A 21,027-nucleotide genomic window follows, 5' to 3' on the forward strand; every position below is an offset into this window, starting at 1 on the left:
GCTCGCTCGCAGTGCAGCCCAGCTGGTTCACCGCAGCCTCACTTCCCAGAACTGCTCCTCGTGTTTTTATCCCTGACTGGCAGCGGCCGCTGCTCCTCCAGGGCAAATTAAACTATTTAAAATAAAATCCACTGACAAAGTCTGGTTTGTTTTCGAGGTCGAAACTGACAATTGCCAAACGAAAATGCAGAGAAACCAGGTGGGGAACGGGGGCCTCGCTCCCTCCTCAGCTCCACTCGCTGCCTGCTCTCCCGGGCGGGCCACGCTCCTCTCCCGGGGCACTGGCAACCGCGGCTGCCGGACCCGAGCCAGGGCAAAGGGATGAGGAAATCCCTCCGGGGCACAGCCCGCACGGGGGGCACCCAGCCAGTGCCCCAGCTTTGGCCCCGCCGCGGCTCCCCACCGGCCCGTCACGGCTCCGCGCCCGGGCGCCGCGGCCCCTGCCCTGCACCGCGCCCGGTGCCAAAGCACCGACCACACGGAACATCCCAGGGCTCCCGGAGCCGGCGCTGGCCACGGCCGCTGCCCACAGGCACCACGGAGCCACCGCGGCCGCCATCGCTCGCCGCCCTCGTGGGACACGGCCTGGCGGGCGGCCACGCTGCTGCTGCCCCGGCCCCGGAGCTCCCGGGAGCCCCCGGCACGGTCCCGGGAGAGGATTCGGCCCGTACGGCCCCCAGATGTGTAGATCGGGGGGAGAGGGCGTCCTCCCCAGAGGTCTCCCGAGACGCGCAGCCGAGGCCAGCGCAGCCTGGCAGCTGCACTTGGCATAAAGGCCCCGGCGCGGCGGGGACGCGGGTCCGGCTCCTCCGCACGGCGAGGGGGGACATCCCAGCCCACCCGCCCCCCGACGGGGCCCCAGCGGGGAGGGGGGCTTCGCAGCAGGGCATCCCCAGCCTCCAGCCATCGCCCTCCTCGCGGGCAGGACCCCCACCCCACCGAGGGTGACCCGGGGGGGTCCCGCAGCCCCGGGGGGGGCACGGCGGCCCCGGGGCTGCCCCCGCCCCCACGCCCCGGCTCGAGGCAGCCCGGACGCGGCTCTCCCGGCGGGGCGGGGCTGGCGGGGGGGGCCGCGGCCGGGACTCTCCTCTTCTTAGAAGGAAAGAGCAGGGAGGGGGCGGCCGCGCTGCCCGGAATGGGCCGGCGGTGGCTGGCGGCGGGCCGGGCCGGGCGGGGCGGCGGGAGGGCGCCGGCAGCGTTACAAGAAGCCGCAGTTCCAGGAACCAGAGGGCGGGCTCTGCGCCCGCTATAAGAGGCTGCCCCGGGCGGCCCCGGCAGCTCTGTCGCCGTGCACTGGCCCCGCCACCGCCGCCGAGACCGGCCCCGGCACTCGCGCCCCAGGTACGGGATGGGGACCCGGGAGGGGGAGGCAGGGAGGGCAGCACCGGGGATGCCGGGACCCCGCCGGGAGGGAGATAGCCTGGGATCGGGGATGCCAGAACTCGGGGATAGCCGGGAGCAAGCAGAGCCGGTAACTCGCGGTAAGACGATGAGCCGGGATCGGGGATGCTGGGAGCTCCCAGGGAGGAAGAGAGCTGGGGACCAGCAGTTCTCCCCGACGAGATCATAGCGGTGCCCCCCTGGCAAGGGCACAGTCCGGGACTATAGATGCCGGTGCCGCAGGGGGGCAATAGCTGAGGACCGGGGATGCCGATGGCCCCAGGAAGGGAGAGCCGGGCACCCCGGACGCCGTGTCTCACCACCGTCTCTGCCGCAGGTGATGGTGTAGCAGCCGCTGCTGCCGGCAGCAGCACCCCGAGCGTGCAAAGCTGGCTCCCTGCGCCATGGTCACCCACAGCAAGTTCCCCGCCGCCGGGATGAGCCGCCCCCTCGACACCAGCCTGCGCCTCAAGACGTTCAGCTCCAAGAGCGAGTACCAGCTGGTGGTGAACACAGTGCGCAAGCTGCAGGAGAGCGGCTTCTACTGGAGCACGGTGACGGGCGGCGAGGCCAACCTGCTGCTGAGCGCCGAGCCGGCCGGCACCTTCCTCATCAGGGACAGCTCGGACCAGCGGCACTTCTTCACCCTCAGCGTCAAGACGGAGTCGGGCACCAAGAACCTGCGCATCCAGTGTGAGGGTGGCAGCTTCTCCCTGCAGAGTGACCCCCGCAGCAGCCAGCCCATGCCCCGCTTCGACTGCGTGCTCAAGCTGGTACATCACTACATGCCACCCACGCCCTGTGCCGTCCCCGAGCAGTCGGGGGAGGCCCTGCACCCCAAGCGCACCTACTATATCTACTCGGGTGGCGAGAAGATCCCCCTGGTGCTGAGCCGCCCGCTCTCCTCCAGCGTCTCCACCCTGCAGCACCTCTGCCGCAAGACTGTCAACGGGCACCTGGACTCCTATGAGAAGATGACTCAGCTGCCAGCTCCCATCAAGGAGTTCCTGGACCAGTACGATGCCCCCCTCTAAGGGGCCAGCGCAGCGAGGTTACACGCTACAAGCACAAGAGCAGGGGACAGACACAAGGCCCCACCGGTGCGGGGACTCACAGGGCACACCAAGCCTCTCCCTCTGGGAACAAGAGGAGGGGGACTGGGGTGAGCCGTGGTGGGTCTGGAACTGGCACCCTTTCTGCTGGGGGACCCCCCCAAGGAAGTGGCTTCTCCTTCCATGGCAGAGGAGCCTGCTCCAGTCGGACAGTGGATGTTACAGTGTGCTCAGTGTTGTGGCCTCCCCACCATGGCTGGGAAGAGCCCGTTGGCAAAGCCAGGACAGCACCCAGGACATGGGGGCACACACACCCCAACAGCCACATCTCTGCCGCTATGGCAGGACCACTCCTGGGGGGTCCTGGCAAGAAGCCCCCTCTGCCACCAGAGAATGGAAGTGCTGAGTCCAGTAGTGCCTGATCACTTTTCCTCGGTTTTAAGGGGAAAGTGTTTTTTTCCCATACTGTACTTTACCTCTTGCTGCCTCCTTGTGGGTGGAAGCTTCTTTCACACCAGGCCCCAGACTTGGAGGTTGCTGCCTTTTCCCCCTCATTGACATTTTCTGGGGGATTAAGCCTTAATGTTCTCCCTGCCCCATGGTCTGGGTTGCTGCACATCATTTGGTGACACTGCGCGATTACAGTCCTGGTGACATGCCGTGAAGCCAGAGGGGAAGCAGCGTGTCCTAATGCTGTGGAGTCCCGTGTGACCACGACTGCCAGGACCACCCCAAGGACCCAGTGCTGCTGCTGGGCTGTTACTCACCAGTGTCACACCCCACCTCTGCCCGGCCGCTCCCCGGAGACCCTTGTCATGCCGCTCCGTGGCAGCACCAATTCCCACAGGAACGTGGCCAAAGGATCCCCTGGAGTGCATCGTCTTGTGAGCGCTTTTCTGTGTCTGCCTGGAGAAGCGGTTGGTTTTTTTCTGGCTTTTTTTTTTTAATTATTATTATTTTTTAACCAAAGGGATGTTTACAGGCCAACGTGAATCACTGTCTTTTATAAAGATTCCATCTTCACCTCCAGCCTCGAGGGCTGAGCAAAACCATGCTTGAAAATTCAACCAAAACAAAACTCAGATGAAACTTTGCACATATTTATATTTATATTCGGAAAAGAAATGTTTCCATAATTTATAATAAAGAGCACTATTTTTTAATGAAAACCCCCAGATCTGGTCTGTTTCCTCCCCTGCGCTCCCAAGGCCGCTCAGGCCCCCCGGTGTGACGCACGTCCCACGGCCGCTGCCCTCGCTGCAACGCCGATGCCGGGATGGTGTTTACACCACGTAAGCGCCGGTTTCCTGGAGCCGCTCCGGGCTCCGGGGTGATCCCGCGCCGTGACTCACAGCCCGGTGTGCGTAAGCGCTGCCCCAGCGCGCAGGTATGTCTGAGCCCCGCCGGCTCCGCGGGGACGGGACCGGCTCCCGGCTCCAGGCGCACGGACCGCGGGACGCGGCGGTTGCCCTGGGCTCGGAGGAGCCGAGCTGCCGGCCGGTGGCACAGCCCCGGGCAGCGCCGGTGCTGCGCTCTGCAGCCAGCCCGTCCTGCCCACAGCCCAGTTTGGGGAGGGGAAGATGGAGGAGGTGGGAAAAAGGGTTTATGGTGTCTCTGCCCCAAGTGCAGTGGGCTCAGGGCAGCTGGTAAGCAGGGAGGCTGAAGTCCTGCTGCTCATCACGTGCAGAGTTAAAAACTCTGTCCCCGAGCCAGGGGGGCCATCCTGTGCCCCCTGAGCCAGGGGGGCTGCCACGGCCCAGCCTGGCCCAGAGCAGGTGTCCAAGGAAGGATACAAGAGGAGAAGAGTGAGGGTTTCCTCGGGGATCTCTCAGCCCCCAGCAGCCCCCCATTCTTGCCTCCAGCAGAGGCACCGTCCGTGAGGGTGTGAACCAGCCCTGGGAATGAACCTGCAGCTCCGGCTGGCTGGAGGGAAGCACGATGCCTGGCTGGGGACCCGCATCCAGGGGTGGGGGGGAATCTCCTGGGAGGGTCCAGCCCCCTGCAATCCCACAGAGCACACCCACAGTCCCCCAAAATGAGCATTGTGCACCGTGCTTCCACCAAGGGAACCCCAGCTCCTAGGAAAAGACTTCCCTTGGGAGTTGCCCCAGAGCAGATGGATGGTGAATCTGCCCACTCAGGCCACAGGCACGGCACGATCCCAGCGACTATTTTGGTGCTGCTCTCTGGGGCCGTGGCTCACCAGCTGCCAGGAAGCGCCGCGGCCTGCCCGGGCACCCATCAGCACTATGTGAGGAATGTCCACGCGCACCGGTGGCCGCCCGCCAGGCCCTGCCGAGGCACATCCCCGACGTCAGGGCTCCTGGGTGCGCCGGTGGCTCCTAGCCCCACGCCAGGGATTGGGTGGGAGCAGCACTGAGGGGCAGAGGGAGCATCAGCCCTGCGGCACCCACAGCAGCTGGGAAGGACCTGGAGCATCACAGCTCTGGAGCAGATGATGGCACAGAGGGGATGGGGCACCTGAGCACCCCCAGCACTCTGGCAGAGTTGGGGATCCCACAGTGGGGCAGATGGGAAAGACTGTAGGCAGCTGCCCTGCCCAACTCCCCCCAGACAGACCCCAGCCCTGCCAGAACAACCCTGGCTTCACCACTCCCCAGAAGGGCCCCGTGGTTCGGGGGCCTCTTCCCTCCTGCTCCAGCTGCAGCGGTGCTGCAACCCAGAACTGAAAGTCCGGGAAGCTCCGCCAGTCCTGTGGGTTTCTTGGAACAAACCCAACCCCACGGCAGCAGTGACGCGGCAGCTGGCGGGCAAATCCCTGCCGAAGGTTTCACAAACCTCTCGCCTTCTCCAGAGAAGCCGAGCGGACTTGGCCCCGCGTTTCGTAAGCAGCTGATTCAGTGCATCAGGGGCAGCCAGTTCCCCTCTGCACAGTGCCGGGGCTGGACCCGGCTGAGCTCGCCCTGCCAAGGCTTCCTGGATGGGGAACTGGACCCTATTGCTCCACGGTGGTGCTGGGAGCTGGACAGGAAATAGGGCAGAAGCGCAGGGAGCAAGGAGAGGGGCTGGGACACCATGATCCTGCAGCTGCCCCCTCTCCATGTCTCCAGGGCTAGGCAGGTCCATGGAGCTGGGCACGACCCACAGCCCACAGCCAGAGGGAGGTGACACCACACAGTACACCCTTGGAGTGTCCCCTTGGGCTGGCTCAGCCATCACCCAAGAGACCAGTCACCCACCAGACTCTCCTGTCCTTGCACCCAGGAGTCAGCAGTCACCCTGAGGAAGGTGGCAGTGAGCGGCAGCACTGGGGCTGCCCAGAGCTCACCATGAACACCCTAACCTTGTGGCACACCCCTCATGCACTTCCTCCTGCCTCGGCTCTGCAGCGCCAGGACATTCCCACATCCACCGCTGTATTTCCCAGTAGGATGCAGGAAAGGGCTGTGCAGCAGCTGGGGACTTACTGTAAATGTCACCACCTGCTCCTTACATGGCAGTTCCTCGGCCAGCCAGGGCCACAGGGACGGTTGGGAACAGGGACACTGACATCTGCTCCCCGCGTGAGCTGCCGGGAAGCAGGAGCTCAGGCTCTGCAGCACAGCCCCGGGGCTGGTGCCAGATGCCCCAGCTGGGGGCTTGGGGTGGGTGATGGCCCCATGGTATGGCACAAGACCCCTGGCCCCGCTACTGGCTTGTATTGCTGGTGTGGAGGAGGCAGAGCCTTGGCAGCCAGGGCAGCTGCAGGGGCTGCCCTCAGCCCCCTCATCGCATGCCAGGTTTGCCCCCTGGCTGTCCCTGACCCGGACAGGGCTGTGAGCAGGCGGGGAGCACAGCAGGACCCCTGTGCCCAGGCCAGGGTGTATTTTGGGCTTCAGATGAGCCCTGTATACGTCCCCATGGAAACTCTTCTCTGTTGCTGCTCTTCCAGCCAGACCCGTGGCCAGCTCTGAGGGAGTCAGCAGCTGTGGATTCCTCACTCCTTCCATCAGCAGCTCTGCATGGCCACTCTGCCCCAGCCCACCCGGCAGCCACATCCACTGGCTCACCGCTCCCCCTTACCCACCAGCCCGGGGGTCCTCCTCTCCCACATCTTTGAAAGCCATGGACCCTTCACCCACCCCATGGAATCCTCACCTCTCCCATCACCCCACAGCCCTCACTGGCCCCTGCCCACCCCAGCACCTGTCTGGGGCTCGGTCCTGCACCCCATAACCACCAGCCACGGCACAACACAAGAAGTTGGATGTTTGGAGAGGAAACCCCCCCCTGGCGCGTTTCCACAGCCCAGGAGGAAGTTTTCATCCTGGCAGCTGGGGCCTGAAGAAAGTCTTGACGTTTCAGAGGAAGGTTTCAAACAAAGCAGCGTTGCTGTGGCAATGGCAGCTGCAGGCCACCCCACCCCGTCCCGTGCTGGGGACAGGCCAAGGTGGAGGAGCAGGAGCCCAGTGCTGGTGGTGCTGGGGCTGCAGGGTGGGCAGTCAGCAGTGGGCTTCATCCTGCAGCTCCAGCCCTGTGCAGAGCCAAGGGTGGGAATAGCCAGGGCATGGGGGTGCCAGTACAGGGGCAGCCCCCATCTTTGCCCTCCCCAGGGTCAGCCCCCTCCTGCTCCCTGGCCAGAGACCCTGGCCCAGGCTTGCACTGCCCTTGCAGCTGCCTCCACAGGGCACTGGCCACCAGCAGAGGCACACCGACCACGTGGCACAGCACAGGAGTTCCCTGTGGGTGCTCCAGCAGCAGGCTGCCAGCTGCCTTGGGTGTGTTTGCCCAGCACATTGCAGAGTCCTGGGATGACCCTGGCAGAGCAGCCATGGGCAGGTGCCAAACCCAGGTCCCAGAGCATCCCTTCGCCTCCCATCAGCCCTGGGCTCAGCCATGGTGCAGGAGCAGGCAGCAGTGATGCCACACACGCAGCTGGGGACAGGGCTTTGGGATGTGGGACCCTGTGTCTGTGGGGCCAGTGCTGCTGCTCCCAGCCCAGCCCATCCTGCCTAACCCCACCACCAGTGCACGATGCTGGGGGGCCCAAAGGTCCCTGCAGCTGGGTGGGCTGTGCCTGTCCCCTGGCTCCCAGGGCCCACCAGCAGACAGCAGCTCCAGGGCAGTGGGCAGAGGCGGCACCACGCGGGGCAAGGACAGGGCATGCAGCTGGCAGAGGGCACAGCTGGAGCAGATGTTCCCTACAAGGACCCAGGGGCCCCATCTCAGCATTTAACGAGTGGGAATGGGAGCACTTTACTGTAATTCCGGCAATTACATTGTTCATCCTTGGCAGCTGACACCAGTTGGTGTCCAGTGCCATGGGATCACAATAAGCCACCTGGCACGGAGGCTTGGCAGCTCGCTGTGCCGCCGGCAGCTGGCCAAGGCAGGGCAATAAAGGGCTGCAGAGCGAGGTGTGAGGTACGGTAAGGGCCCGCCCCAGGAGTTCCTGGCACTGGCACAGCCCCAGCATGCAGCTGCTGGCCAGGAGGGCCCCGATGTCATGGGGCACCTGCCGAGCATGAAAGCCTGGGGATCCCCAGCCCTGTGGCTCTGGGGTGTGGAGCTGCTGCCTGGCCGTGGCCCAGCAGCCTCTGTGTCAGGACAGCCCCTGTGCCATGGCAGCCCCCGTGCCATGGCAGCCCCCGTGCCTGTACAGCTTTGCCAGGGCATTGTGTGGGAGCTGCTGGTGCAGGATGTTCTAGCACACAAGAGGCCGGGAGGGCTTGTGGAAGTGAGCTGCTGGCATGGTGGAGTGGACCCCCACTCACTGGGAGCAGGACAGGGGTCCTGAGCTCAGAGACAGGGCAGAGGCTGTCCTCGAGGGTCTGTCACCCCCAGGGACGCTGGGGACATGGCATCCCACTGAGGGAGCACCTTCCCAGCCCCTGCTCACCCATTGCTGCTTCCAGGCAGGTGCTGCCCCAGACTTTCCTTCCCTGCATCTCCCACCCTGGTCCAGCTTCTCTATTGGCCCCCTGGTCCCCACTGGTGGTCTCCAACGGTGCCCGGGGCTGCACAGGAGCAGGGGACAGTTGGCACCCGAGGGACAGGAGTGTGAGCCCTGCTGAGTCATCACTTTGCTGTTCTCGTTTTTCCATGGTGCTGTTGTGCAGTTTGCTGGAAGCCAGCTAAGAGCCATGACTAATCTGTTCTCAAAACAAGCACAAAGAGAGCAGGGAGATTTGTGCAAGCCCCGCGGGGAGGGGGACTGAATTGGGGCACGGGGCTGGGGGAGGCAGCAGCTGGGAACAGCTGGGAATGCCCAGCCTGGAGCAGCACAACCAGGAGCAGCACAAGCCCCGAGCAGCCTCTCTGGCAGCACCGGTGCACTGACGGGGGACACAGCCTGGGGCTCGCCAGCAGCAGCCAGGACCCTCGTCCTGTCCCCCCTGCCCCCCAGCCCCTGCGGCGCAGCCGAGCCGGCAGGGCCGGGGTGCAGGCACCGGCGTGGGGCGAAGCAGGTGGGGCAGGCAGGCGCGGGTCATCGGCGCTGGGAAACACACGTACTGCCCCCAGGGTCGGGGCTACCCCGCCCCCCATTCCTGCCCTACAGGGAAGTACTGGCCAGGGAGGCCAGCGAAGGAAGCACAGGAGTTTGCTCTGGTTGGAATCGGGCATCCATTGATTTGCTGTTATTAAAAACAGAGCTGCTGTCGGGAACGCCGCAGCCTGGCTGCCCTCGAGCTTCCCGGAAAGGGCCGTCCCGCGTGCCCCGCTGGTGGGGGTCGGTCCCCCCAAAGCACCTGGATGAGGCACCAGCCTGTGCTGGCTCGGGCCAGCAGCGACCCTGCAGGGACAGGACTGGGGAGTCAGTCCTGCCCTCAGCACCCACTGCTTCACCACTCTTGGCCCCTGCCACCCCCAGCCCCCCTAGGCTCACCCAGCACCCCCAGCCGTGGCTGCCCGTGCTGCCTGCAGGGCTCGGGGTCACCCATCACCCACAGCGGGTGCTGGCAGCGGTGAGGGTGCAGCGGTGCTTGCTGCCCCTTTAGGTTTAGAGGGTTTTACTGGCGAGGCAAAGTCATTGCTTCCAGTGGGGGATGAATCACCCCTGTCAGGAATTCTGCCCGGGGAGGTTTCTGTAAGAGTGTGGAATTTCGACACAGGCCTCCATGCCCTCCCGGGTCCCTCCTCCTTGCACAACCTCCTGCCGGGTTCCTGTTCCCAGCCCCGGCACCGTCATGGGGGTGCAGGCATGGGCACCCCTGCAGGGAGGGTGCCTACCCACAGCCTGGAGCGTGGCCCTGGGAGCCACCAGAGCCAGAAAGAGGGTCAGGATTAGCAATTCCCCTCTGCCCTGACCCCCCTTAGAGACATCCCAGGCTGTCGGGGGACATGGGCAGGGTGGAGGATATCAGCCATGCATGGAGGGGCAGCTCCTGGCAGTACCCTCCTGCTGCTCCCACTGCCATTCTAGTGCCATCCTGCTGCGAGGTCACTGCAGGGGGACACCGCTGACCTGGAGGCAGGGAGGGGGCTTTGGGCTGGCGCTGGGGGCCAGGGCTGGGGCTTTCCCAGCAGCCAGTGGTGACCCTGCGGAAGCCTGGGGCTTCTCTCAGTTTCCACACACAGCAGAAACTCTCTGAGTGAGAGACGGGGGGTTTCTTGATAAGGGGGAAAGCACACTCAGAGCAGGAACTGAAACGTCACCTTTGAAGCTGGTGGCTCTTCCTCAGCCAGCGCCTGCCGCAGCCTCATCACTCTCCTGGCAGCTTTGCCATGAAGAAGGGCTGTGGGAGCAAAGGCTGCCCAGTTCCATGGCTGTGCCCTCCCCAGCATCCTGCTGTGGCCCCACTGATCCCCACAGCCAGGGCAGGGCCAGGAGCAAAGCGTGGGACAGCCTGTTCCCAGGAGGAATGTGACATTCTCCATGTGGATCTCCTCCGTGCCCCACGCCCTGTGCCAGAAGCAGCCGGGCACATCTGCTTCTGGCAGCTTCAGTGCCACTGCCCCTCGTGCTGGCCCTGCCGCGGCGCTGCTTCCCAGCAGCCACATGGTAGCCACCAGACACCATGTGGTAGCCACCAGCCACAGCTGCACTATGCTTCCCGGAGGGCTGGGTGATTTTCCTGCCCTGCTTTGCATGCCTGAGATTGCCTGGGGCAGGGGGACACGGGGCATGCTGCATGCACAAGGTGGGGGCACAGCTGCAGCCCCCACCCCAAGGCAGAGCAGGCATGGAGGCAGAGCTGCCTGAGCCCCCACCAGCCCCTCTGGGTCTGGGAAGGGGAAGTGGGGATGGATCAGGATACAGCAGGACATGCTTTATTTTGCTTTATGCTTTCTGTCATTCCTGGAAACAAACAGCTGGAGGGACGGCTCCGAGCTGCCTTCTGGGAAGCAGCCGCAGCCCCCTCAGTCCCATTGGCCCCTGCTTCTCTGCTCCATGCCCTGGGGCTGCTTGCAGCTCCCCAAGAAGGTTCTCCTCACCCAAATGGGCTCCCAGGGCCCTGCAGGGCTGCAGCTACCAAGCCCAGCCTGACCCCAAACTGCCCTGAAACCCAGAGGGACATTCATGCCTTGGTGCTGCAGAGCAACCCCGATCCCACAGGCTGGGATGGCCGCGCTCGGCCGCCCTCCCCATGCACCAAGGCCAAGCAGCTCCATCCCAGCCAGCCCGATGCATTAGCACCAGGTTGATTTATAGAAATCCAATGGCTGGGACTGCCAGTGCCTCCTGCCAAACCTCATTAACGGCTGGCCTGGGAGCAAGGCAAACAGCTCGTGCAGCAACAAGGAAATCCTTGTTTAAGCATTTCTGGCCATACAGGGCCCTGCCCCTCATGCCCTGGGGAGAAGAGGAGGCCCCAAGCCCCAAGCTGGCACCACCTTGGCAGCCATGAGGAAGGAGACACAGGGGAACAGTAGAGGGGTCTGCACTGGGAGGGAGCCCGCAGGATGGGCTGTGAGCCTGAAAGAGCAGCACTGCTCAGCTGATGGCTTCAGGCAGCTGAGGGGCTTGGTGGCTTGCTCCTGCCCTCTGACCAGGGCCACAGTTGCCCCCCTGTGCCATGCCGTGGGGCAGAGCTCTGCCCAGGCTGGCCAGGGCTGTCCCAGAGGGACCGACCAGTCCCACCCTGTGCAGAGCAGCCTGGAAGGAGCTTCGGCACAGGTCTGGGGCATGATCCTGGCCACCTCTCAGTGCCCCCTGCTCCTTCCCACACAAGTTTCCCCACACAAAGCACTGCAGGTGGGTGAAGTGACCTTGGGGTATGCAGGGCTGCCAGAGGCTGTGGGAGCTGGCACCAGCATGGTGGCCATGGGGCACCAGCACAGCTAGGTCACAGACCTGGCACCAGCAAGCTCCAGAGCTGCCTCAGTGACCTGCATCCGCCTGCCCCACGTGTGGCTCGGGATCTATTTCATCATCTGGAGAAAAGCATTTACTGCCAATAAACAGGCTAATTAATTCTCCTCAAAGACCTCTCAATTATTCATCCCGGGCCACAGAGAAAACAATTACAGCACTTACCTCAGCCCTGGCTCAACCAGCACAGCAGCCAGTGCAGGGCCCAGGGATGGTCCAGCACAGCTCTCAGCACAGCCCCGATGCCGTGACAGCCCCTGCTCTGCCCAACCAGCAGGACTGGAACCATGGGGCTCCAGGGAAGGAGCCAGCATGGCACCCAGCCTAGAGCTGTTGCAGGCATCATTGCTCTCCCAGGGTGCCCTGAGAGCTGCTCCCTCCCAGCACCGGGTCTCAGGAGCAGAGGGACCTCCCCAGCCCCCTGCAACCACTCACCACAGGCACATCCCAGGGGTCTGACCCTGATCTGCCCACGTGCAGCCAAAGCCACGGTGCCCCATCCAGGGGGAACATGGCAGTGGTTTGCTCCTTCCCTCTGTGGTCTTCTCTCCCCATCCTCATCAGGCAGCCGAGCCACCATCCACACCTCCACCAGGGACCCACACCTCCACCAGGGACCCACACCTCCACCAGGGACCCACAACCTGGAGCCATGGATGGGCCCAGCCAGGGGCACCTGCTGCGAGCCAGGGCTCATGCTGCATGTCCCATAAGCTGGCTCCCAGCCCCACACAGAACATCACTCCTTGTCTAGGGACAGGCAGGACCCCATCCCACCATGGCTACCTGACCACCTGGCTGCCCCTCTGCCCCTGTAGTGCCAGGGTATCCCCTTGGAGAGATGCTTTATTCCCAGAACATTTTCCATCTCCACATCACTTGGGATGCTCCTTCTGCTCCCAGCACGGCAGATCAGGCTGCTCTAGCACAGCTATCCTGTTTGCCCACCTGGGATTCCCCTGGAGAGTGTGGACATCGCTGACCCGGGGTGGGCGGGCAGACCCCCCTGTGCGGCTCTGCCGTGTGATCGGCCCCCGGGCTCGCAGCCACCGGCCGGGGCAGCCCGGGGGCTGCCGCACTGCCCCGACCGGTGACTCCGAGCCCGAGGGACGGTCGCACGGCAGAGCCGGGCCGGGAAGGGTTAAGGGCGGCTTGCGCCCCCCCCGGCAGCCGAGGGGCGGTCCTGTCGGGAAGCAGGGATTTCTGCGGTGGTTTTACTGGAAAAGTTGTTGCCGGCGGAGGGAGGGGTCACCCAAGCAGCCCCGGCAGGTTGGGACGGGAGCGGGGGGAGAACGACTTGCACCCCATCTCCCGCCAGCCCCGGGGAACGGAGCATCCACCCGGCACCGGCTCCAGGCTCTGTGCTCCCGCTCCTCCCCTGGCCCGCAGCGGGTTCGGCGCCTGCACGGCACACGGCTCACGGCTTATGGCTCACCCAGCTGCTGGCCCAAGGCCTCCTAGCACCCCTGGTGCAAGCCGTGCCCGTGGCTCCCACAACATGGGCACCCCCAGCCTCCCCCGGGACCAGGGGGCTCTGCCCACCCTGTCCCATGCCAGTGGTCCGTGGGGAACACCCAGCCCAGACCACAGCGACAGGCATCGCAGCCGAACCTCACACAGCGCTGCCGGCCCCCCGGCTCCTCTGGGCAGTCCCGCCCCACCGGGCTGGGGTGACAGTGCCCGGCGGGTGCGTCCCAGTGGGGCCGTCGAGCATTTGTTCTGGGCTCAGGCTCATTTGGACACCTTGTGTACAAGTAGCTGCCGGCATGTGTCCCAAGGAGCCTGGGACTGTTACACTAGGACAGCGGCAGGCTGGGCTGGCAGAGATGGCAGCACCCGCCCCTCGGTGCCACCTCCACCCCCAGCACGGCCTGGCTCTGCCCGCGGTGTGGCACGGCACGCCAGAGCCCTGGCTGTGCCCCTGACAGGCTGAGCCAGGAGCCCAGCACGTCCCAGCGCTTCCAGGCATCGCTCCACAGTTCCCGACAGTAGGAAATCACTTGGCTCCGTGGCCCCTGCCCCTCCGGGTATGATTGATGGTGGCTCCCCCCTGCCTGGTCAGGAGTGGGGCTCTCCACGGCCGGTCCTGGCCCACAGGACGAGCTATGGCAGCGCAGGCAGCACAGACACCAGCCCTGGGCACCCAGCACAAGACAGCCATGGCACTGCCTGTGCCACCGGCACCCCTGTGCCTGCAGCCCCCCGGCCCAGCCGCCAGCCCTGTCCCCGGGGCAGACACGTGTGCCAGGACGGGCAGCTCGGCCCAGCCCGGCAATGGCCGAGGGGCACAGCCGCGCCGGCGCTGGCTGCTGTGTCTCCCCCGGCTGCAGCCCCCCCCCCAGAGTACCCGCAAGAGGGGACGTGCGTGGGGGCCAGCCCCAGGGCCGGGGGGCCAAGGCGTGCAGCGGGGCGAGCGGGCAGAGCCGGGGGGCCGGGACAGGGGGAGACCAGCCGGCTCCGGGAATCGCCCCGGCGGCTGCCAGGCCTGTGGCAGGGAGGGCGGGGGGGAAACACGATCCGCCCCGGCGGGACCTGGGCTCTGCTCCCTGCTCCCGGTCAGGCATCAACTGCTAATTTTAGCCCTGGGGACGCACCGCTGGAGCATGAGCTCAGCCCACCGTGGTGGCATCTTTAGGGGGGCCAGGAGCTGAAGGCAAGTGGTGGCTGCAGGGGCCTGGCACAGCCCAGCCCTGGGCGAGCCCTGGCCAAGCCCCCCCAGCTGCTGGCCAAGCCCCACCGAGCTGCCTGCCGGGCACCAGCACTGCCCACATGCCTGTGGCCTTGGCTCAGCCAGCCCCACACGTGGCCCCAAGCCCTCCCCTGGGCCTCAGTGCTGGCCCCACCGAGCCCCCTCTAGGCTCTGTGTGGTCAGGGGAGCTGGCCAGGTGCCGGCAGTGGACTGGACCCAAGGCAGGTCCAAGCCCAGACATGAGCTGGACATGGGGCTCCATGGCAGAAGCTCTGCCACACTGCAGGGTCCTGTGAAGGATGTAGCCACCTCCACATGATAGAGCTCCCCGTGTAGCCACAGACCCCAGGCGCTGCCTGGCTGTGCAGCACAGAGCCTTGAGCCAACCCCACAGGTCCGCAGAACCAGCACTTGCCAGGGCTGAGGCTTAGAGGCACTGCCAGGATGGGTGATGTCCCCACACTGGGCACTGCAGGGCACCCTGGAGCCACCTGGCTACCCCAGTGGGTAAGTGGCTGGGGAGGCCATGGCCAAGGGATGCTCCAGCCAGCCAGCCCTTCCCAAGGGAGCAGAGGAAACGGCTCTGGAGCCTACCCTGCCCCAGGGCAGCTGCCCCAGACATGGTGGGGTGCCTGGCCCAGGGCCCCACACCTGTGCTTCCCCCCCAGCCCTACACCTGTGACATGGCCAGCCAGGCTGCCCAGAGCTTACTGGAAGAGGAAGCTGCTGGGAAGGCAGTGCATGCAGCGGGGTAGCTTTGGGGAGGAGAGGCTCAGCAGAGCAGAGCTCGGCTGTCCGTGCTCCCAGGTCCAGGGCCAGTAACGGGAAGCTTCTGCTCTCAGTGACGGTAAATCAGATCGGGGAGATTAGAGGCCTTTTTGCCTAATCATGAGCAGCTTGAAGTTGGAGGACAAGTTCCTGGAACAAAGAGGAAATGGAGGCAGTAAATAAAGAAAAACTGTTAACATGTGGCCCCGTGTGTGAAAAACGTCTCCATGAAGGACTGTTTATGGCTCACTCATCTGCAGGGCTGACAGCACGGGCTGCAGCGGCGCTGAGGCCCCGAGTGCAGGGCACAGGCAGGGCGCAGGCCTGTGGGCAGCTGTGGGGGCTCTTGGATAGGAGGGAGGGCAGGGGGTGCCAGGTCTGTGTGGTGGCACGTGGCAGTTGGGGCAGCAGCAGCAGCACAGAACATGCACCAGGCTGCCTGTGCTCCCTCCAGCAGGATGTCCAGGATGGGTGCACCCGGCAAAATGAGGGGCCACAAAACAGCCAGAGGACTGGGGGCTGAATCTTCCCATGTCCCCCAGCACTTCTGCCTGCCCTACACCATGGCTCAGGGAGCACTGGGCACACGGTGGAAGTGAGGGATGGAGGGATGGGTAATGGGGGAATAGAGGATAGAAGGATGGGGGCATGGAGGGATGCAGGTTTGGAGGGGTGGGGTGTCTGCAGGGCCGCACTGCATGGGCAGTCCCGGGACACTCCCGGTGCCCAAACAGAAGCCGCTTCCCCGTGTCCTGCCGATTCTGCGGGACTCGAAGCCCACGGCCCAGCCTGAGACGGCGAACGGGTACCGGGGCCGAGTTCGCCCGGTCAATCCCGCCCCCACCCGGGAGCCCTTGCGGCGGGGCGGTCCCGGCGATGCGGGCGGTGCTGCGGCGGGCATGGCTGCCCGCGGCCGGGGGGCTGCAGCTGAGGGGTTCTCCCCGTCCCCCGCCCCGCGGAGCGACACGGTGACCCGGCCCTGCGCGGGGATGAGCCGCGCCATGGCCCGCGCTGCCGTGGGCGACGATGACTACGGGGAGGACCCGGCGGTCAACGGTGGGCGGCGGGGACGGGACCCCCCGTGGAGTCCCTGCCTGCAGCCCCCAGCCCGGGGGGCAGCCGGGGTGGGGAACCCAGAGTAGGGCTGGGGAAGGTGTAGGGGGCTAGATGCGGCAGCCCGGATCTGGGGGGCTTCTGGCCGTCCCCTCGCGCCCGCCGAGGGTGAGCAGGCACTCGCTCCTTAGCCCCCCTGTGCCTTCTCCCCCTGCAGAGCTGCAGCGCCTGGCCGCGGGGGTCCCGGGGATGGAGGAGGCTCTTTCTGTGCCCACGGCCACGATGGCGAACCTCATCGCCGGTGAGTGCCGGGGGCTGCGCCAGCCCGTTCCCCCGCCCCGGGACGGTCAGGTCACAAACCTGGATCCTGCACCCAGCCCACGGCGGGTGCAGAGGGCAAGAACAGCCCCACTTCTCCCCGGAATCCCGAAGTGAGCCCCGCTGCTGCTCAGGAAGTGCCCGGGGAGTTGCAGGGGAGAGCTGAGCCCGTCTGCCCCCCGGCCGGGGCTGCCCGGTGGGGACTCCCCGTGGTCCCCCTCCTTAACAGGCCCCTGCCCCCCCAGTGATGTGCCACTGCCAGCGCAGGGGGGCTCAGCTGCTCCTGGGCCGGGACACCCACCTGCACCTCTTCGAGCACGGCGGGGCCGCGCAGTTGAGTGCTGCGGGTCGGAGGGCTCCCGCCACGGGCTGGCGGGGCCCAGCGGGCCCGTTGGCAGCGGCAGCGCGGGGCGGGGAGGAGGGCGGCTGGTTGCTGCCCTCCGCTGGCGGCGGAGCCGCTGCACCCCCCAACCGCCCGAGCCGAGGCTGGGGCAGAGTGGCAGCCGAGTACAGCCGGCATGGGGCAGGAGGGGCAGAGGGCTGGGACCCCCACACACTGCCAGTGTCCCCCCACCCTCTGCCACCGTCCTCTCTGTGCACTGCCACCGCCCCCATCAGCTCTGCTCGCTGTCCTGCCCGGGGCACAGGTCGCTCGTGTCCACTCCCAGACTCTGCCAGACCTGCCAGACGGCACCTTCGACTTGGACCAGCTGGAGCTGACTATCCGCGAGGCCCACGGCAGCCGGTACCACCCGCGCCCCGAGCTCCTGTGCCTGGAGAACACGCACAGCTCGGCAGGGGGCTGGGAGCTGCCCCTCGCCTACCTCCAGCAGATAGGAGCCCGTAGCCCGTGGCTAGCAGCAGCCCCTCCTGAGCAGCCAGAGCCGGCAGGAGGGCACTGCACGGACACTGGGGCCCTACCTGCAGGTAGTGAGCAAGGAGGAGATAGCTGAGACTGGCCAGGCTGTCAGCGTCCTGGTGTTCCCCTGGTCGGCACACACCGTGCGTGCCGTCTGGCACTGCAACGTCTCAGCCCATGACACTGAGTTGGCAAAGAGCAAGTTGGACTTTGAGGCCAGGAAATGCCAGGAGAAGCTGGCCCTGGACTTGCACCCGACTCCCCCAAGCATGGGGGGGCCCAATAAACGTGTTCTGGCAGTGCTGTGGCTGTGCAGGGTGTTTTCTCCCAAGCATCCTCCTCCCCTGACTCTGTATGAGGGACACCAGCACAGCTCAGAGGTCCCCACTGACAGACAAGTGCTCTTGAGGAGGTGGAAGCATCTCACAGCCATAGGAGCAGGGCCGCTGCACAGCAGCAGTGGAGTTTGTACCTGCCCCAGGCAGCAACCAGTGTGCATCACCCCCAACCTCAAAGGGGGGTTACGCCAGTCCTGCAGCCTTCCCACAGTTCTTGGGGTTTCCCTGCCAGCCCAGCCTCAAGTCCTTGTTTTTGTCTGTGCCAAGAGCTGGATGCAGGGCCACACTTCCCTATGCTGGCACAGAAGGGCCCAGTGCAGGACTGGAGCTCTGTGCTGGGACAGGAGAGTGTCTGCAGCAGCCTTGTCTAGCGTGTCCCTAAGCAGCTTAGCACAGCCCCAGTGCCCTGAGAAGCAGAAATACACCCAGGCAGCCATTACTGATATTTTATTTTGTATTGGCAGTAAGCAGTTTAAAGGAAACTGAGAGAACAGACATCATCACCCTGTTGTCCAGACCAGCCTGCAGGCCTGCCAGCCCTGAGCTCCAGATGGGCAGGAATGCCCCGGCGAGAATCTATTATAAGCTGCTGTCCTGGCTGGAGGAGGGCAGGGTGTGCCCAGGCAGCCTGGCACTGGCACACAGGGCTGTGGTTCCCACCTTCGTTTGCTCCCAACTTGCCATCAAGCTCTTGAAATCATGTTCAGAATCACCTGGGATGAGGACCCAAGCCTTGTGAGCTGTGCCTCCGCTCCTCCACCCCTGGGGATGACAGCCAGCCCCAAAGCCACCCAGTGCACAGAAGCTCGCCTCAGCACAGCCCTCCCATGCTGCTGGGCTAAGACACGCTCAGAGCAAAGGGAGGATGGGATCTCTCCCTACCTGGGTGAGGACATAGTTCTCCTCCGACAGCTTCTCAATGACATCAAAGTGATCCACACCAGCGATATCCAGCAGAGAGACTGACCAGCCAGCTGCACGCAGGGCCTGCAGAGAGAGTGGTGCTGGCAGGAGGGACCCCAGCCCCATCTGCCCTGGACTGCACAGCAGCTTCACAGGATGGTGGTAGATGCTGCTCGGTACAGCACCAACTTGGTCAGGAACAGCATCCTGTGGCACCAGGCGGGCACTGCCGGGGCTCACCTGGCCGTACTCCTGCGACTGCCGGCGGAACTCCGGGGAGTCGTGCTGGGCCACGACCACCAGCACCTGGCAGGCAGCAGCTGCGGGTGCTGCAGGGGCCACGCGCAGCATGGGGCTGTTCCTCTGGGCCACCTCCCTGCAGAAGACAGTGCAGCACAGCTGCCATAGCCCCTGGCTCGGAATGGGGGTCCCCTCCATGCCCCTTCCCAGCTGCCATCCCCCCAGCGTGCAGGCTCACCATGTCATGCCCAGCGCATCGTTGACATAGGTGCGCAGGATGGGCTCCAGGTCATACACGCCACTCACCAGCACAGCTCCTGCAGGCAGAGGCACCGGCAGGTGAGGGGCCCCTCACACCTCAGCGCTTGGGAACTCTTCTTGCACTTGCCCTGGGGGCAGCTTGTCTGGGACCCCAGAGCCCTGCACCAGCCCCATACAGGCAGCAGAGCTGGCCTTGCCCTGGGTGCTGGCACTGGTTCTCCTTCAGTGCTCTGGGACACGGTGACGCTACCTTTGATGTTCGGTGTCACTCCGTACTCTGTCCAGTCTGTGGACAACACCATGGCTGCCAGGTGGGCCCCCGCTGAGTGTCCACACAGGTAAATGCCCCTGGAGAGGGGGAGCTGTGAGCCAGTGCAGGGAGTGGCGGCTGCTCTGCACAGAAGAGGTGGCACAGCCACACACACCACAGCCTGAACACGACAGCTTGGAGACATTTCCCAGCCCGTTGACTGACACAATGACAAGGGACTGTGGCCACTGGCATTGCCCAATGCTTGGACCGAGGTGACAAAGCCTTTGTCACTGCACAGGCCTCGTTCACCTGTTGCTGCCACAGCCACCCCCACACACCAAACCATGCCCTGAATTTTGCCCCAGTGACCTGACAGTGGCCACCACAGTGGGGATGCCGGGGCCCACCTGGTGCTGGGGTACTTCTGCACCAGGAAGGCCAGGCTGCGCCGCACCTGCTGCACCATGACGTCCATGTGGCCTGGGCAAAGAGGGCACAGTCAGGCGGGTGCCAGGCTGGCACAGGCGGCCACAACCTTTGCTGGGCAGCACCTACCTTCAGGGGCTATGTCATAGCCCACTGCCACAACCGCCACACCCCGTGACACCAGTGGGGGGGCTGCGAACCCCGACTCATCTTTACTGTGGGAGAAGAGAAGGTAGGCAGGCTGGGGGATGCCTAGGGGCCAGTCAGACCCAGAGTGCCCAGGACCAGCCTGGGTGTGGTGAGAGGGGAGGTGGGAAGAGCAGGCAGGGGGCTCCCTTTCCCCGGGATTTCCTCACCCCCTGCCCACCTCACCTCAAGCACTGCCAGTATCCGCCGTGGATATAGACCAGGAGCGGGAAGGCTGCGCAGCACAGGCCGGGGTGAGCGTGGTGCCCGGCCCCGGCCCCCCCCGCCCCGGCCCGCCCAGCACCTACTGCCAGTGGGGTCGGTGGGGAAATAGATGTCCAGCTGCTCCCGCGCCCCGGCGCCGTACGGAACATGCAGCGAGGTCTGGCCGCTGGCCCGGGCCCGTTGGGTTCCTGCGGGATAGACACGGCGCCTGGGGCAGCCCCGGCCCCCAACCCTCCCGGCCCCCGGTCCCGGTCCCCAGCCCCGCTCCCGACCGAGACCGCCCGCTCCTCACCTGCCGCCGTCCCGGCGAGGTGCGCCTCGATGACGGTGTCCGGGTCCAGGCGGGGGGACCAGCGGCTCGGCGAGTACTGATCCTCCAGCGCCTACGGAGGGACAGGGGGCTGCGGTGCGGGGGTCCGGGGCGGCGGCGGCAGGGAGAGACCGCGGGCGGGAACTGCCACCTCCCGCCCTGCGGGCCATACCTGCGCCGACATGTCTTGCCATGACCCCGCGTTGCGGCCGGGACCGGGTCCGGACTCGATCCCCATCCCGGTACCGGTCGCGATCCCGATCGGGCCGCGGCGGCTCCGCCCCTCCTGCCCGGGGGCGGGGCCAGACCCAAGGGGCGGAGCCAGAGCCGGTAGGTGGGGCCGCCCGCTCCCATTGGCCTGCTGGGAGGCGGGGCAGGGGGGCGGGGCAGGGGGCGGGGTCTCCCAGCTCCCATTGGCCTCCCGGGGCTAACGGGTGATGACGTAACCTCGCGTAGACGAAATCGTTTGGAACGCGCGGAGAGAAAGAACTTTGGCGCCTGCTCCCCCATTGG

General features: G+C 65.5%; 3 protein-coding genes across 3 annotated transcripts; 2 read left to right on the forward strand and 1 right to left on the reverse strand.

Moving 5' to 3' along the window:
• The first annotated feature begins 1,287 nt into the window (after nucleotides 1-1,287).
• On the forward strand, nucleotides 1,288-3,601 carry SOCS3 (suppressor of cytokine signaling 3). Its single transcript, XM_051634809.1, has 2 exons — nucleotides 1,288-1,341; nucleotides 1,718-3,601. Exon 2 carries the CDS (start codon nucleotides 1,785-1,787, stop codon nucleotides 2,412-2,414), a length of 630 nt encoding a protein of 209 aa, XP_051490769.1. The 5' UTR covers nucleotides 1,288-1,341; nucleotides 1,718-1,784; the 3' UTR covers nucleotides 2,415-3,601.
• A 12,434-nt stretch (nucleotides 3,602-16,035) lies between these two features.
• On the forward strand, nucleotides 16,036-17,671 carry LOC127391750 (uncharacterized). The gene is given in 4 exon segments (XM_051634845.1): nucleotides 16,036-16,198; nucleotides 16,413-16,496; nucleotides 16,759-16,907; nucleotides 16,909-17,671. Coding segments are annotated over 4 exon segments (948 nt in total). The 5' UTR covers nucleotides 16,036-16,041; the 3' UTR covers nucleotides 17,467-17,671.
• A 471-nt stretch (nucleotides 17,672-18,142) lies between these two features.
• AFMID (arylformamidase) lies at nucleotides 18,143-20,811 on the reverse strand. Its single transcript, XM_051635089.1, has 11 exons — nucleotides 20,687-20,811; nucleotides 20,497-20,587; nucleotides 20,288-20,392; nucleotides 20,166-20,214; nucleotides 19,923-20,008; nucleotides 19,775-19,847; nucleotides 19,365-19,462; nucleotides 19,092-19,170; nucleotides 18,854-18,989; nucleotides 18,593-18,697; nucleotides 18,143-18,423 (listed from the first exon to the last, which is right to left on the reverse strand). The coding sequence occupies exons 1-11, from the start codon at nucleotides 20,750-20,752 to the stop codon at nucleotides 18,394-18,396; spliced, it is 918 nt and encodes a 305-aa protein (XP_051491049.1). The 5' UTR covers nucleotides 20,753-20,811; the 3' UTR covers nucleotides 18,143-18,393.
• Between the last annotated feature and the right edge of the window lie 216 nt (nucleotides 20,812-21,027).

The sequence above is a fragment of the Apus apus genome, chromosome 17 (assembly GCF_020740795.1).
Source record: "Apus apus isolate bApuApu2 chromosome 17, bApuApu2.pri.cur, whole genome shotgun sequence".
Taxonomy (NCBI): domain Eukaryota; kingdom Metazoa; phylum Chordata; class Aves; order Apodiformes; family Apodidae; genus Apus; species Apus apus.